General features: G+C 37.5%; 1 protein-coding gene across 2 annotated transcripts in view; it reads left to right on the forward strand.

The window, feature by feature from the left end:
* Positions 1–2,743: 2,743 nt before the first annotated feature.
* The window catches only part of CenG1A (Centaurin gamma 1A), a 53,288-nt gene continuing 37,890 nt past the window's right edge, over positions 2,744–18,141 (forward strand). Inside the window, exons 1-2 of one of the 2 annotated variants that reach the window (XM_028315370.1) lie at positions 2,744–2,886; positions 4,151–4,236. In XM_028315370.1, coding sequence (XP_028171171.1) covers positions 2,865–2,886; positions 4,151–4,236 — 108 coding nt within the window. In that variant the 5' untranslated portion in view covers positions 2,744–2,864. The remainder of the gene's footprint in view (positions 2,887–4,150; positions 4,237–18,141) is intronic. The other variant, XM_028315355.1, reaches the window with a different exon arrangement.

Below are 18,141 nucleotides of genomic sequence, written 5' to 3' on the forward strand. Positions count from 1 at the left end.
AGGACAAAGCACGAGCATAATATCTAATAAATGTAATAATTTTAAATATAATTCCATATTTTATTAAATCAAATAAACTAAACACACTCTAGTCAACTGTAAGTGGTGTAGTATAGTTTGGAGCGAAGACGGAATCCATCCACGACACAAACTATACACGATCAGTACGCAAAATTCGTGTATAGTTTGTAGTGACCGACTTACAAAGAGACACTCCAAAATATACACGAGCAGTTTCCTATGGGTGCGTTCTGGCCATGTATAGAACGGAAAGACGCCTCGATGTTAAGTTATGCGTAAAATGTCGGAAGTGGCGAGTGTTACACAACCTGTCTTCAGCTATGATTGACATGACATTAGCAGTTGTAACACTTGTAGTGTGATCAACTGATCATCTGTGATGTAACTTAGGAGACAAATAAGCGGAGCGAAGCTGATTCTTAAGGTGCTATTCAGAGGGGTGCTGCAAAAAACGGCACTTACAGGGCAGATATGTACCATCCTAGACTGCATCCCACTTATCATCAGGTGCGATTGTGGTCAAATACCTGCCTTACACTAGTAGCAGGCCACCTACTAGATGGACCGACGATCTGGTAAAAGTCGCGGGAAGAGCCTGGATGCGGGCAGCGCAGGACGGTTCATTATGGAAAACCTTGGGGGAGGCCTTTGTCCAGCAATGGACGTCATTTGGCTGCGAAGACGACGACGACCTGCCTTGTTATGCATAAAAAACAGCTACACGTGCTATCTGTACTTCTGCAGCTGCTTTCGAAATGCCATTACGCTAATTCCCATTGGTCTACTGTCATGTAAGTCACCTGAAATCAAAACCCTGGGGTCAGACTTCTAGAGCTGCCTTAATTAGGGAACTAAAACCCGTTTTCACCATCAATCCCTAATTTTAAAGTGACCCCTATGGTAACACATAACAGGAATTTTGTTAACATGGGTGTCACCTTAAAATTAGGGATTGATGGTGAAAACGGGCATTACTCTTAAAAACGGTCCGCTTATAATGTCAGTTGCCGTTTTCAAATTTGAAAACTTTAGGTTATTCTGTGATACCTCAGTCCTCATCCACAGTCTTGACGCTTGGTATAGTCACAGAACACAATAAAAAAAAGTCTGCTTACTTTTCGCAAATAAACAATATATTCAACCTCTTCAACCTCCCATAATAATATGCTTCTCTACATAATATTAGCAAATTGTCTATGCTATGACTTACGTGCTTCGAATATTTTAAGTTAACGAGAAAGGATCCCTCGTTGCACCACTACAAATGTTATGGACGTGTCTTTGTCTCCATTTTGCATACATATTCAACGCTATCACATATCTATACTAATCTATACTATCGATACTAATATTATAAATGCGAAAGTAACTCTGTCTGTCTGTCTTGCTTGTACGCCTAAATCACTGAGCCGATTTTGATGAAATTTTGCATAGAGATAGTTTAGTCCCGGGAAAGGACATAGGATAGTTTTTATCACGGTTTTTGATACAGGGACGCGCGCTATAAAGTTTTTCTGTGACAGACAAAATTCCACGCGGGCGAAGCCGCGGGCGGAAAGCTAGTAGATGATATTATTTAGTTATAACTTTATTGCTCACAATATCGTACAAAAGGAGAATTAATGCCACGATATTCTCCTCTAGTCAACCATTTGGGCCAAACAGAAAATTAGAGAGAAATGTAGGTATGTAATTTATCATCCTAAAAAAATATCAACCGAATTGAGAACCACTTTTTGTTGAAGTCAGTTAAAAGTGTACTTGGTACTACCACAGAATAATAATTATCCTGCTTTCGCCTCCGAGATTTATTTTACCATGTAGTACCCCTGTACGACAACCCAATCCGCACACAATATTCAGCGTAGTAGTATTAAAAAACAAAAGAGCGGGCAACCCCACCCCTACCACGCTGTGGGCTCGGTGTCCGAGCGGTCTCATTCCTTTGTGCGCACGCGCAACGACCGCACGCAGTATAAGAAAAATGCTTAAGTGACGTCACCAGGACGTTTTTACCGAAAAAAAACGTAATTATTTTAAGTTGTGCAGTGTAGTGACGAGAATTAGACAAAAAAAATTGGTTCATAATCGGCGGAGATATTGCGTATAAAAAAGTTCATCCCCAATTTTCCACCCTTGGGGGTGAAATATTTTCTTCAAATTCGCATGAAACCACCCTTTTGATAATACCTATTCAACAAAAAAATAATCGTTCAAATTGGTTTATAATCGACGGAGATATTGCGTATAAAAAAGTTCATCCCCAATTTTCCACCCTTGGGGGTTGTTTTTTTTATTATTAAATTTAAATGGGACCACCCTTGAGGTATTACCTATACGTCGAAAAAAGATTTGTTCAAATCGGTTCATAATTGGCGGAGTTATCGCGTAACAAACATAGAAAAAAAAAAACATACGGGTCGAATTGAGAACCTCCTCCTTTTTTGAAGTCGGTTGAAAAGGAGATGATAAGAAAATAAAATATACACACAAAACCGCTATTTTCTAAGTCAATTTGAATTTCCAGACATATTGCCGGTTTTTGTGTAAAAAAAAAATATTATCATTGTAACATAAGCACGGACATCGGACATCCTCCGCCATCTGTTGGCAGCGTATGGAACTTTTATAACTTAACTACCACTCACTAGATGGCAGCGCTATAATTATTGTGAAAATCCCAAAATTTTACTAAACATTTTATATTTATTGTTACAGATTCCTTCGTCAATAGTCAAGAATGGACGGCATCAAGAGGAGTAACAGAACTGAGGGTGGGAGTGCTGGGTTCCCCAGACAGTGGGAAATCAGCACTAGTACACCGGTACCTCACTGGCGCGTATATGCAAGAGGAAAGTCCTGAAGGTATTTACATAATATTTTAATTACTAATTTTACAGTTTACAAAGAAGATTATAAAAAATATTTTACAATGATGCTCTTAACGCCATCTAGTGAAATTTATTCTAACTGCTTCAAGCACACCCAAGCATTTGTCAACGTTTAGTTTGGCTACTCACCGCTAGATGGCGCTTATAGTGATGGTTTGATGGAGCACTTAGTTTCATATATTCCACTAGATGGCAGTGCTTCATTTATTTATTATACAATAGATGGCACTAGTGATTATTATAAGAGTTTTAAGTTTTTAGTTCATTGAACTTTTATGGGCAATCATTTTGGTTTTCTGTGTGGCGTGGGTGGGAGTGACACCATAAACCATGGAACAATTTTCGCCCACGCCAACATTTATTTCTCATGGGTACCATACCATACCATAACATTATCTTCACAGAGCAGAGGTAATTTCACATAGCCTTTATAGTGGACTATTTTACCGACGAAAAAATCAGAGTAGTTTCTAAACCAACCACGTGCCTAGTAGGTACCACAAAATTCTACTTAAAACTACATAATACATAATTATTTCTTTTAAACTGGGTTTTTTGATAGTCTTACTACTCTAATCTTACTACTAGTCTCTACTTTACTATACCTTTACCTTATTACATGTAATTAAGTAATTAAATTGTGCAATTAGGTCATGTAATCAAAACATATTATGTAAAAAGTTAGTTATTATTTAGGTCATTGACGATAAATTAATGAATGAAGATTACACGAAATAGGTACGACGACGTACCTAAGGTAAAAATACATGATTTGATAGGATATTAGTTTATTAATCTAAGGATATTAGATCATTTAAGTTTTATAGATTTTTTATTTTTTAGGTAGGGTGATCGCTATAGTAATTAGCCAATACATAGTTATTGACCAACTTGCCTAAAATATAAAGAAACAAGCCTAATGGAAATTATTAAGAGAGGAAAAGATAAAAATAGTTTTTCTGAGCAATACGCAGTCCAATGTAGTAAATATTTTTGTCTCTTACTTATTCACAATCCAATATACCAATAACTATGTATACCTAGGCTAATTATAGCAATCACCCTAAATCATCTACGGTCATACATAGTAGAAGCCGACATGGAATTTAAGAATATTGCAAATTAAACATAACTGTAAAAAACTTAAAAAATATCGAAAAATCGAATTGCCTGAGGTGGAAATCGAACCCACGACCTTTCGCTTGCCTCTAGAAACTAACCTTAATATTTATTTACAGGGGGCCGCTTCAAGAAAGAAGTGATAATCGACGGGCACAGTTACCTTCTACTAATACGAGACGAAGGGGGACCACCAGAAATGCAGGTGAGTTTGAAACATCCTGAGTTAGAAGAAAAATTGCTAGCCATGATGGCTAGTGGCTACCACATCACACACTTACGCCCATATTCACAAACATTACTATGAGGTCTCACAGTGCGCGTGGACGCACAGGGTGACACACGAACCAATCACAGAGTTCTATTCAACGCTGTACGTTCGATTTGCTGCTTCACCTAAGCAAGCATCGTTTGTGAATGTCAATTGTTTTAAAAAATCCATTGCAAAAATTAGATATTCTGATCTACCGCTACCGAGGCAACCCACACAGTTTCTATAACGGCTAGTAAGTAGGCCTACTTACCTGCCATAAATATGATAGGGGTAGTAAATTATTAATTGATCATACTGTACTATGTAGTATGTAGAGCTCAGACGAAAACACTAGCGGATAGGAAGGCCTTGTAATTATTATGCTAAATTAAGTAAAATACTTGACAACGGAGTGATAACCAACAGAAATGTTAACTAAAAACATAAGCTGCCTATTTCATTTTAATAAACAAACTAGACTGATTTTAACGAAATCCGTAATTTTCTCGAACCAGAAAATGACCGCCACTAATTTCCGTAAAAGCAAATTGGAGCTATTAAATTGTCCTAACAAACTACGGGGGTAATTAGAAGCTAATGCAAAGGGTAAGAAACCCCCTGCTTGGAATCGAAAGCTATAAAATATTCAACATGCCTACTGATTGGCTCGCATGTTGGCTGACAATGTCAGTTTCTCCACGGGGAAATGTCGTCAATAAACCCGGTGCCAGTTCTACTTGTATTTGGAAATAGTTCGACTGACCCAGAATTAGGCGGGCGAGTTTCCATTGTCTTGATACAGCTAACAAAATTACAAGATTATCGGAACAGTTGTGTGATATGCCTGTAAAAGACATCCATTCATCATGGGACATCCATTAAAGTTGTTGTTGGTAATGCTAGAATTCATACTCTTACAACTCGTTGCGCTCGCAAAGTCGTTTCAGACACTGTTGGACAAAGGCCTTCCCCAAATATTTCAACCTCGTTAGCTCCTGCACTGGCTGCATCCAGGTGCTTGTCGCAGTCTTCCTTCACCAAATAATGTCCACCGAGTGAGAGATAAGCACATGAATACATCCCTTTCTTACCTTCTTCTTAGTCGGGCACTCTTATCAGAGTGGTCGTGGTTGCGCTGACGAGATACACGGTGGGGTGTTCGATGTCTTCTCCGAGGGTACTCTTCTTGCGATGTGCTTCCATTTCTGACGGTTAGAGGCGTCGCGAGTACACTGGACCACAGTGGACTCAGTAGCCTTCTGAAATTTTTAATTCATAGTAATTTACTAGCGTCACGACATTTTCATCGTGCTATAATGCAACCGCGCCGCGTGCATGGCGCTATCGATTCGTGCTATAAAGGTTTTAATAGACGCATCCATGTATTTACGCGACCCTCGTTTATGGTCGTGTCCCCTTTTATGCTGCTTTCAGTTTACGATATTTGAGCGTAGTGCGGTTTTATAATGGTGCTATTCGTGCCTGATATCTCTTTACAATATAATTGACAGTGGAAAAGCCAACGTTTTAAACTTCTATTTGCTCTACATTATCTTTCAGGTCTTCTCTAGGTTTTCCGACTTTAGTTTTAGACTTTATTTGAGCACTCAACTGATGAAAATCCTATCTCTTTATCGTTCGGTGTTAACGTGCGTGATGTTACAAATTAAACCATAACAATATCAGCTTATCGAAAATGGGATCCACAGGTACTTACAAAATTAAGTTGTGCAGTGCGTCACATAAGTGGCTGTTGGTACTGTGGTTAAAATAGTCCAGTGTGAAACCCCCTTTAGCGGACTGACGTTTATGGCCCTTGTGAAACATGCACCAGTGATAGTTGATGCAACTCTTCAGTTTTACGACCTGTAAAAAGTTTTGAGAGCAAAGAGGGCGAGTTAACTTTATGCCTATCGTTATTCATTCGGTACCTACCAGTACTTCCATTTAACCAGTAAGGTACCTACCAGTTCGTTCGTTCGTTTCAGCCAAATGACGTCCACTGCTGGACAAAGGTCTCCTCCAAGGTTTTCCACAATGCACGGTCCTGCGCTGCCCGCATCCAGGCTCTTCCCGCGACCTTTACCAGATCGTCGGTCCACCTAGTAGGAGTACCTACCAGTACTTCCATTTAACCAGTAAAAAAAAGTCTATGAAATCACTCTTCTGTGGTCCAATGATAAATCTGGTTTCAGAGATTCTGAAATCGATCCTGGTATCGGGAGAGATTTCAAAAATCACAGTGTATTTGTTCAAGCTTGAATCAATATGCACTAAAAAGAAAAGAGCTTTGGAGGGCTTCATTCATTAGTCAGTCCGATGAAATTGCCATATCTGACTCTATGTGCTGAAGCAGTGACGTCAGTTGTAACAGCGCATACAACATTTTAGAGAAGGATAAGATTAGTTCTGAACACATTTTGTTAATTAACAACCCTAATCAAAACTCAAAATAATTTGCTGTCCAAAAGTTACATAAGCTGAAAACTTGCATGCGAGTGTTTACCGTACAGCTACGCGTATTTGCTAAGAACTCAAAAAATGCTTCCACTCTTTATTCAGTTATTCTAGAACAGTCTTAAACAACGTTTGCATCAAAGTTTTACCGAAATAGGAGACACAATGGCTCTAAACGAATTCAATTATTTGGGCCGTCATTTCAACATTCATGGCCCGTTCCAAAGGAATGCAAGGACGCGGAGACATCCAGTCGGCCGCAGAAAAGAACCCAGATACAACTATTTGGACTGTATTTTGCAGAGGCTTATTTATTTGGACGACTTCTATTTATTACTACTATAACTACTAGCTGTGCCCGCGACTTCGTACGCGTCAAAATAGTTTGAATATTTTTTTTTGCAACATCTTCTTTATTGCTCTTCTGCCCCTATTAGCTGTAGGGTGATGTTATAGTTTATTTAAAGTAGGTATTGCCTAAATACTTTTTCAAAACCTGAGATTAGTGCGTTCAAGCAAACAAACAACCTACTATTTATTACCTAAGTAGTTGGTATTGACTAAGTTTATTAATTGCATTTCTACTGACAGTTTACATGACTTTCTTAGATCATCTCTCTGTAAGCTAGCTGTTCGTTTCAGTTGAAAGACGTCCACTGCTGGACAAAGGCTTCTCCTAAGCTAGTTGTAAGTAAAGCTAAATTATGACAAACAATTCAAATTTTGAACCATTGATTGTTTTTTTACAGAAATACCAATACCTACTTTGTTTTCGAGTATTTTGAGTAACTGTGGGTGGAAACCTGACTCAATGTCGCTTTCTAAAGTTTTATCAGTAGGCGTGTAATTAGAACGCGTTTTTATTGAGTTTGTCCACGCGTCTAGAAATAAAAGGCAAACGCTGTAGCTTCCAAATATGGTCAGATATTTAATTAATTAATATCGCCCACTTGCCAATAGTATTGTACGGTCTAACATATTTTATATGTCGTTGTCTAGCCCAAATTTAAATACTTCAACATCATTAATGTATCTGGGTGCTGAATAATTATCCTTAGAATGCCCTCAATTGGAAATAATGATGATAAACCAAACAGAAGTGTGAAAACGAAGTGTCTGGAATATCTGAAAATACCTTTTTGGTACCTATTTAATTAACCTGTCACAAATACTTTGGAAACCTGACTGGCTGGAATATCTCTGAAAATATGTACATTTTTGGTATTTTTATGAACCTGTCACAAATACTTTGTTGATGTTATATTGGGACGAAAGGTTGATCTATTTTTGCTCTCAAGTATATTAGTATACCAACCGCTCATCGAGTTAATAAATAGGACCTTATGTAGTCGCAACAAGTGCGGTTTTACGACTTTATTGTGTGGTGTATAGTGCTGCTGTACAGCAACTTCAGAACAAAAGGCTTTCCTACAGTCGCCCACGCCCGTCCTCCATACCATTGTTTATTCATAGGCTCATAAGATTATGGGGTATTAATAAAATCGATAAAGGCTGTGTTCTTAGTTATAAAAGGCTGGTCAGCTTAATGAAGATTATTGTTGTTTACAATGAACTTCGATGGGCTTCTTAAAGTGTAATTTCGGCAACTTTTAATAGCAACTCCATTTGTTCATTCTACAGATTTTAGGCCACCACTTGCTCCATCAGTGCCATAAATAAAAGACTGACGTCTTTTCAGACTATCGGGTAAATTTCAGCCTGAAATTTTCCACTATGTAATTCAAAATTTCATATTTAATTAAAGGATATTCGTGGGAGATTTCATATTCTTTTTTTTTATATTCAAGAGAAGTTACCCAGGGAAGTTATTTGTATCAATGACGATCTTGGGAACAACCCTCAAAAAAGTTATTTTTCAGTATGGGTTTCACGTGAAAATGGAACACGCGCCAGATCCAAGGTTATGAACACGGACGTGCTACTCACCTTTTGTAGTCCATTTATTATTTGATGAGTGTTTCTTCTTCTTTTTCTAAATAAACTGGAATTACCTATGACAAAAAGTACCTTCTACTCGTACTCTACCTTCCACCTTCGTTATTCGCATGACTGGAGTCTAGGCCCTCGATAAGGGCTTCAAGTCTGAACAAGCTGTGCCCCCGGCGTTGTTCATCGATTTTAATTAAAGCACAAGGATTATCGCCTGCAGTGGAACTGGATTTATGCGTCTGCAGCGGATTTAGAGAGAATTGATGTTTTGGAGATTTGAATGTTTGAAATTTAGAGTTGTGTTGCTCTTAAGATAATAGAATCAGAGAAGATTTAGGTTCGATTTCCAAGGAGACATTTGGTAAGATAATACCCGTTAAAACCTGTTTAAATTAATTCAAAGACAATACCCGGTTAGAGCCTTTCAAGCTTGAATCAATCTAATTTGTCTGAAAAGAATGTATGACACTAGCATAAGGTGCTATAACTGTGTTGCTAAAATCTAGTGGCAGTGCGCGGGGCACATATTATAGCTCGCAGAGCTGATGGCCGCTGGGGCTGAAAAGTTCTAGAGTAGCTACCACGGGCCGGAAGACGTGGTCCCCACAGTAAGTGAAGGACGATTTAATGAAGGTCGCGGGAAGTGCCTGGATGCGGGCAACACAGGACCGGTCATTGTGGAAATCCTGAGGGAGGCCTTTGTCCAGCTGTGGACGTCATTCGGCTGAAAAAACCGAACGATGAGGTTAACACAAAAATAACGATCGAGATGAAAAATCATCCCAAAATAGGCATAGACAGGCTGTGCCCATTTATTTTGGCCGGTCATTCCGCCAGATGGCGACCGTGACGTCATCACATTACCGGGATTGCGTGACGTCATATCACACCCGAGCGAAATCTGATTGTCCCGGTATAACCCGCTAAATGTAGACCCTGACGTGGTCGACTACGGTGGCTATATTTATGAAGGTTCAAAGGATATTCCCCTATTTTGATACTTTTAATTTAGAGTAGAGGGCTAGCTAAAAACCGTTTGGTTAGACGTAAAGTATCGCATTTCCAACAAAAGGAAGAGGTTTTCAATTCCAACCGAATTGAAAATCTTTTTGTTGAAGTCGGTTAAAAATGACGTTACTCAATGCATAATTTATTTATTAAATAATTTCATCATCTCAGCCATCGGACGTCCACTGCTGAACATAGGCCTCCCCCAATGCTTTCCATGTCGCCCGGTTGGTAGCGGCCTGCGTCCAGCGCCTTTCTGCTACCTTTACAATATCGCGTCGGTCCACCTACCAATTTATAAGTCGTCATAAATCATTTCATTTTACAATATCAGATCCTAAAATGAAGCTAAAACTGTCACCAAAACAATTTCAAACGATAAGTCAGTGACGTAACCGCACACGCGTGGATCGCGTTCCCCGCAATAAACCCCAGGCCGCGTCATCCCGCATTATCCCGGATCAAACGCCGCACAGAGATTGTCCCGGGTTTGAACATAGTGGCCACTTAATGAAACTGAAATGTATCGTAGGTGGTCTCTATAAAGGTCACTGTAGAACCTTTATGTGACCTTTAGAGTCATACTGAACAAAACAGAGTTGCACCTTTATAAAACTACCCTGACATAGCTAAAAATGTAAAGCTTTGTGAAAACAAAATTCCTACAGCATAGTGTTGTACAGACACCACGTCAATTTATACGAAATTGGGACAGATTGAGCCCGCGGCGAAAAATAGAATAACCCACCCTCCACGGCCCGAGGCACATGCAGCAATGTTGATAAAAGTTTAATTGGAATGGCTGAAATGCATTTGCGAATGTGGATAATTTAATAACTACAAAGCAACGCTGCATGCTTATGCAAACTTTTTAGTTATGCAGATTTTTCATTGAAGCAGATATCGGGTCTCTAGCAATGTTGAACTAGTGAAAGAATTATAATTTGGTCTTCATCAAAGCCAAAATCATCTCACAGGCTCACAGCTCATAATTTCCAATATCTGACTAGGATTTTATTTGAAAAAGCATTGCAATTCGTCTATGTTGTCTTTTCTACGGTGTCACAAACAGCCATTTCAGTTTTTTATACCTTTGTTGGTTCTCGGTGCGTTGACCTAATATTCTATTCTATCTTAAAGGACTTTTTCTGAGAAATCACTTAAATTATTATGTAACCTTTTGATTCAACAAGTGGCAAAGACATCTTACCTGAATTAGCTATTTATTCCTTTGTCTGCATAAAATCTTCGAACAAAAACATTTTGTTGACATTGCATTATAAAGAGTCAGACAGACCATATTTTCTATAATTCTCTTTCCTTTCTTTCACTGAATGATCTGATTTTTACAGATTTTTACCACGATAGTGATATTTTGATGGATGATTCGCACTTTTTAAATTAACGGTCATGGCTGTAGATCATGCGAGTGAGAGTAATTGCTGTACTGGATTTTATGCACGCAAAAACTGTGGGGCATTTTTCCGACCCAGCTCACCCGGCGAATATGGCGTCGAGAGCACCTACATTCCGCCCCTTGGCTACGGGAACGTTTTAGAAAGCTGGTATTTAGCTGGAAATCTGTACCTCTAGTACGAAAAACTTTCGAGTTCGTTTCGTTGCGTATTCAAAGTGTCATCGAAAAATTTTGTATGAAAAATTAAACAGCGCCCCCTATATTATAGCCGCCCTAGGGGGCGCTGTTTAATTTTTCATACAAAATTTTTCGATGACACTTTGAATACGCAACGAAACGAACTCGAAAGTTTTTCCTACTAGAGGTACTGTTTAGTTTATAACAGATATAAAGCTTAAATCTATACTTCTATACTATTATAAATGCGAAAGTAACTCTGTCTGTCTGTCTGTCTTGCTTTCACGCCTAAACCACTGAACCGATTTTGATGAAATTTGGCATAAAGATACCTAGTTTTGAGTCCCGGGAAAGGACTTAGGATAGTTTTTATCCCAGTTTTTGAAACAGGGACGCGCGCGATAAAGTTTCTGTGACAGACAAAATTCCACGCGGGCGAAGCTGGGGGCGGAAAGCTTAGTCTTTACATAAGCTGATTGTATTTTGTGTTATAACCCGTGTCACATAATACCTACTGCCCGTAGCCTAATCATCATCATCATCATTTCAGCCATAGGACGTCCACTGCTGAACTAGGCCTCCCCCAATGACCTTATTGACCGGTTGGCAGCGGCCTGCATCCAGCGCTTTCCTGCTACCTTTATGAGGTCATCGTCGTGGCCTAATGGTTGATCTCAATATTGTGACACCTTACAATGAGTCTCCAAATGCACACAATCCATCATTAGCTCATACAATACTCTTCATTGTGATTTGTATTGTTATATGGCAATAAATGCACATCTAGATTACATTAAAGGTAACGTTATGTGTCAATCTGAAAGTTATATAATTAAAGTAAGTTACTGTAACGAAAAGGCTGTTCTCAATGTCTGATTTTGGGAGACAATTGTGACACTTCAAAATTATTCGTAAAGGTATCTTGTAACTACTGTAACTTTATATTCAATTTTGTTTGTTGTTGAAAACAAATAAAATACAATACCAAAACATCACAATTTAGAGCGTAGAGCTCTCACAGAACGGTAGACATCAATCAATCAATCGCATGTGCTGTAATAGTTTTCCAAAGGGTTTGCTTTTAGTTTGAATAGGACATCATGCGGGCTTGGAGTACGTTGTTGAAATGCTATGCATCACGCATGTACATGGTGTTGTTAATTTTTTATTACTTCAACTATTTATCTATTCTATTTGACTCAAAACTAAAGTATTGCGAATTCATACTAGAGTAAGGTTGGTATTTGACCACAATTACACCTGATGTTAAGTGAGATGTCCAGGATGTACATACCTGCCTATTCACTCACTCTCGCCTTGAAGAGACCCGGATCATATAGTGCTCGGAAAAGACAGTAGAAAAGAAATTCCAGTCCCTAACTGTTCGCATTTAATATGCTTCCATGATGTTTTAAACCCTAGCATTAGATGTATACAGAGAGCATAAACGGTTGACATTCACCGTACTTCTCATAAGCGTACTGAGCTTCTGGCCTAGGGAGGGCAAGTCAGATTTTTTTAGGTCAGATCGTTTGACTTAGCTCCTTCAAAGCGACTGTAACGCTTTTAGGCAATTTCATACAATATTATCTGCGAGATTTCTAGGGGAGACAGCTGCCCTCGTGGATACGTTCATGGTACCTCTAATTACTTATCTCTCAAACATCCTGCATCGAATTAAAAACGTGCGGTAGTTATTAAAAGCACTTTTCTCGATTTTCCCCGCGCAGGCGGCTGCATCCTGGGGCTTATTGTGCCGGTAATTGCGCCGCATCTGACCCATTTTCAAGATGCAGGTAGAGTCGCCACACGTCTGGAAAAAGTCGGACAGGATACTGTTACTTTGTAACCAATCTGTCTTACGATCGAAGTTTAGATCTTGTGTGATGTGGGATCTTGTGTCTGCCAAATCTTCTTGGTTCATATTCTGAAACTTTACATAAACCAAATATTAAACTAGATTTAAACAACACAAACTTATTATTGGATAGGAGGAAAGTGTTTGTAGCTGAATAAAAGAATCTTGATAGGTTTAGATTAGGATTGTATCTGCCAAATAAATTATTTTTGGTTCGTATTCTGAAACTTTACTCAGACTAAAACTAGATTAAAACTCAAGCATAGATTTATAGAGGCACCTAAGCCTGCGCTTGGTCGTAAATTAAAATGTATCTTTAATAAATCTATGCTTCAGTGTAGATTGTGTAAGTATCTGCATAATACCAATTTTGTCTTTTTATTCCTTACTTAGTTCCTGCTTAACTCTATCTCATTAAGTAAACGTTTTCGAACTATTAATTTAAAATCAATCTGTTTCCTCGATTGAGCAACAAATCCTAGACTCCAGCCAGAGCCTTGAGGATTATTTGACTTTAAAAAAATGTCCTGTTCCAACTGTTAAACATGTACACCCTGGTTCCACGCGACTTTTCCCTCACTTGCCTCTTACGTGGAATTCCGCTTTGTTCCGGGAATTCTCCGCTTTTGCTCGCATTAAAGTGTAGGCTTCGCTAGAAAATTAGTTTACGAACAATTTGTAAGNATGAACTATTAATTTAAAATCAATCTGTTTCCTCGATTGAGCAACAAATCCTAGACTCCAGCCAGAGCCTTGAGGATTATTTGACTTTAAAAAAATGTCCTGTTCCAACTGTTAAACATGTACACCCTGGTTCCACGCGACTTTTCCCTCACTTGCCTCTTACGTGGAATTCCGCTTTGTTCCGGGAATTCTCCGCTTTTGCTCGCATTAAAGTGTAGGCTTCGCTAGAAAATTAGTTTACGAACAAGTTGTAAGGGTAAGAAAATGTTGGGATTAATTAAGAAGCTAAGGTGAAACATTTTGTGTTTAATATATGAATAGGTACTTACTAAAATTCACAAACTGTAAGTACTTACCACCTTCATTTTATTTTATTTTTATTTTATTTTTAATTTTTCTTTATTAAGGAAACTCACACCTCACCTTTTAAAACCTGATCTCACATTTTAAAAGTGGAATTGGCTGACAATTTTAAACATTTCCTACGCTTCTTCTTCAATGACCCACAAACAAAGTTGTTTTCCATAGAATTTAGGATATTCCTCAAAAGCAAATATTTACTGTGCTCAAAATTCCGTCCATTCCTGGGCACATACTGTGCAAAGTGCCAAAGTACTACAGACCCATACGGGAGAGTTGCGCAATGTTGGCTTGTTCAGCCACAGCACAATTAGAAAGAACAGCTCATTTGACAGGACTATTTATGATAAAAAAAGTTTCACATAAGCCTACTCTACATTAAATAATACAAACTATTAATATAAAAAATCCCGACTGCTTAAAAACTGAAAAATTATTAACAAATAAATGCACTGAAAAACTGAAAGATTTTACAAGACAACTTAGGCTGATTTTTCAATCGTCGGATAACTTTTAACTGAAGGATAAGTTTGGCACATTGGCAGTTTCAGTATGGGAAATTATGTCAGAATGACAAGTTTATTCTTTAGCTAAAATCTGACGGTTGAAAAATCAGCCCTTACAAATGCAGTTGGAGTTAGAATAATAGTCTCATTTATGTTAAGTAGGTATATCATAAGCAAGAAAAGCAAAATAAATATGCCGATCTAACTAAAGCTTTGTAAAAGCGCGAATCCATTTGGGTCAAGCTGTAATCGAATCGTCGATTGGCTCCCCAAACTTCTATTAGGACATGATCAAGTGTCATAGCTATTTACCGTCAAACTTAGATTCGGTCGGTTCGTTTGTGTAGTACCTACTGAACTAACCGAAACTGCTAGCTTTAGTAATAAGTACCTAGGTATTTTGTTAGAGAAAATTGCGCTATGTCAAGTTACTGCGCCGAGTGTCTCATATCAGAAGTCATTTTTTTTCTTCTTTTAAAAAGCGCTTTTACACGTCCCGCTGTTACTTTAACCCTACCACTGTGTAGGGACAATAAATGGGCCAGTATTGGGAAGCAGCGCAAGAAACTCAGTCACCTTTGTAGTATCTAAAAAAAGTATTGCCTGGGCGTCACGATGTGCTGTCAGAAGGTAATTATTAAAAGTCTTATGATGTAGAGTTTGCTCATAAACTGCGCTAAAGTTCTGAGTTACCTCATCATCATCATCTCAGCCATAGGACGTCCACTGCTGAACATAGGCCTCCCCCAATGAGAGTCATCCTTAGAGTTACGTAGCTACTAATTATTTTACCTACATTATTGTGCAAACCACAATCCACATGTCGTTCGTTCAGACGTTAGGAGCGAAAGTGAGACTCATTTGAGGCAGCTCTATGAAATATAAATGAACCTTCACCTCACTTCAGAAGGCACTAGTTCACAAAGAAAATTGATACATAATTAATGAGACTCGTGCTGAGGTAGACTGTCAAAGAACAAAATAATTCAGAGTGTTCATTTATAAATCTAAAGTCTAATCACTGATAAGTTAGTTGCCTAAAATTGAAATAATTGTTTTTGTTTGTGCTGACTTTCTCATGGAGAATTGGAGACTCTACATAATATTTTACTTAGCAACACCAGCTTTTAAAGCCCCATGTATTTTGTAACGAACAAAGAACAGTTACTTAGCGTAATTAAGTGTTGGTACACTTGTTAAGTATTGAAAACACTTGCAACTAAGTAAGTGTATAATAAAAGCTTTTTCAAGTTCATCATTATTTAAAGTGGTGGCTGCCGCGAAATCTATGAAAATAGGTGCTTTAGATTGGTTGAACTATGTTAATGTGTCATGTACTTAGATTAATATTAATCTAAGGTCATGTATTTGAATGTAATTTTAATTTAGGTAGGTACTTATTTAATCTTTCCAAGTGCGACCAAATTATTCAAATTAAGGTGTCTCTCAGAGAGTTAGTACATAATATTTAGGCACGAAAAGATCATTCACTTTCGCGATTATTGTTTGTCAATCAATACTAAATTAATACGATTTGGTGTAAGGGGTGATTCATAGATTTCTACCGTCTAAATTATAGGCTAATCAACTGTTTTATTTCATTTTTTTTCATCAAAGATTACAATTTAATAGCTTCAAATTCATGTTAAACTACTTGCAAACTATCACGTTCCTTTTATTTTCAAAATCAAAGGGAAGTCTTTATTGTACAGGGTGAACAAAGGTTTTCAATCGGATCCTTCCCCCCTGAAGTTTCAATGAAGCTATGAAACTTTTTTTGTAGATGCGTTATTAATTTTAATCGTAGTTTATGCACAGATTACTGATAAGTTTATCATAGTTAGGTTAATTAAATGAAACCTAATAAGTTTATCCTAATTGGGTAAATTAAATTAATTGCCAATATCGTGTCAAGTATTGTTTGTTCTTTTTTTCTTAATTTTATTTGGGTCGTTTACTCTTCATAATTTATTAAATGTCTGTCTGGTCTAGTCAGACCTAATTAACTTGATTGTAGAATTTTCCATTTTCCAGATGGGTGATGGATGAAATATTTATATTTAAGTAATACTAAAAAAATCTTGTATCCGGATCAAATTATAGTTTCAATTTGCCATATCCATTATTTCGTTACTTTATTCCCCCATAATATTTTTCCGAATAGAACCTTATTGTTATAGCAGCAAGATATTTTATGTGAAACGTTAGGGTGTTGTACTGAGTTAGCTGTTCACGATAAGCGACGCGTGCCGAAGTAGCAAGTGGCTGAAGTGCCGACAGCTTGGCGCCAAAGTGGTAAATAAATAAGTAAACATACCATAATAGTAATACTATGTAGGTAGGTATTTAGGAGGTAAATAACATTGGAGGTAAGTAACAATTGATTGTTAACAAATTATATTTGTAAGTTAGGGGGCATGTGTGTCACGAATTTTAGAGCCAAAATCCAGATTCCGCTTAAGGTATACTTTATTGTGTTTTGTGTAGTACATAATTATTATATTTTAGGTAGGTTAATAAATTATTATCTACGCGTGTGATGCGGCTTATTTATTTTGACTTTACACGATTCGATGTCGTTTTAAAATAACTGCTTTTTCAAAAAGATTGAACGAATGAATGATTGGCTAGAATTACCTGACGGACCGCGGGCAGTGTTTACATATTCAGGAGTTTGCCGGGCGGATGGGGTAAAGTGGTAGTTATAGAAAGTGACGGTTGACGAAGGCCAGACGTTGCGTGTGGCGCCACCTTCCCGGTTCGTACAGTGAATCCCCCATTGTTATGACACGGAAAATCAAAAACGATGTCGGAAAATCGTTGCAAGGTTTGCTAGGACTCGAGTTTTGATGTCAATAATATTTTCTTCTGTATTATTTTTCTGACTTAAGTTATATTGATTTTATTAAGTATGTAACATTTATTTTCATTACACAAATCTCTTGGAGTTTTGTAATAAAAACAATAAATATCTTTACTATTTAACCATTCCATCAATTCATGTAAACACCTATTTAATGTTAAAGTAACTCAAATTACTTAAAAACCTAAGAATTTCATGAACTTGCGTTGAATCTTAATAATTGCTTTACTTTGCATTAATGAACAAATATTTGATATTGCATAATTTACTTTGATAAATCTGAAACTGTCCTAATTATTATAGTTCAAAGTAGGTACATCATGGACACTCTAAGTTAATTAATTTATGGAACAGTTTACAGGAGCTTTTAGTCCAGAGCAGACTTTCAACGACTTTCTCAAAGCTGTTACGGCTATTATCCATTAATGCATGGTTCACCTTGGAAATGCATTAGTTACTTTGCATATAATGAGATTCATATTTCAAAATTATGCATTCATGATTTTACTGTAAAATATTCTCATAAAATAATATTTTGTTTTGGTCGGTGAGTAGTAAACTAAAAATCTGGTAACTT

This window comes from Ostrinia furnacalis, unplaced genomic scaffold, assembly GCF_004193835.3.
Source record: "Ostrinia furnacalis isolate ACB-3 unplaced genomic scaffold, ASM419383v2 OfSCF0322, whole genome shotgun sequence".
Lineage (NCBI taxonomy): Eukaryota > Metazoa > Arthropoda > Insecta > Lepidoptera > Crambidae > Ostrinia > Ostrinia furnacalis.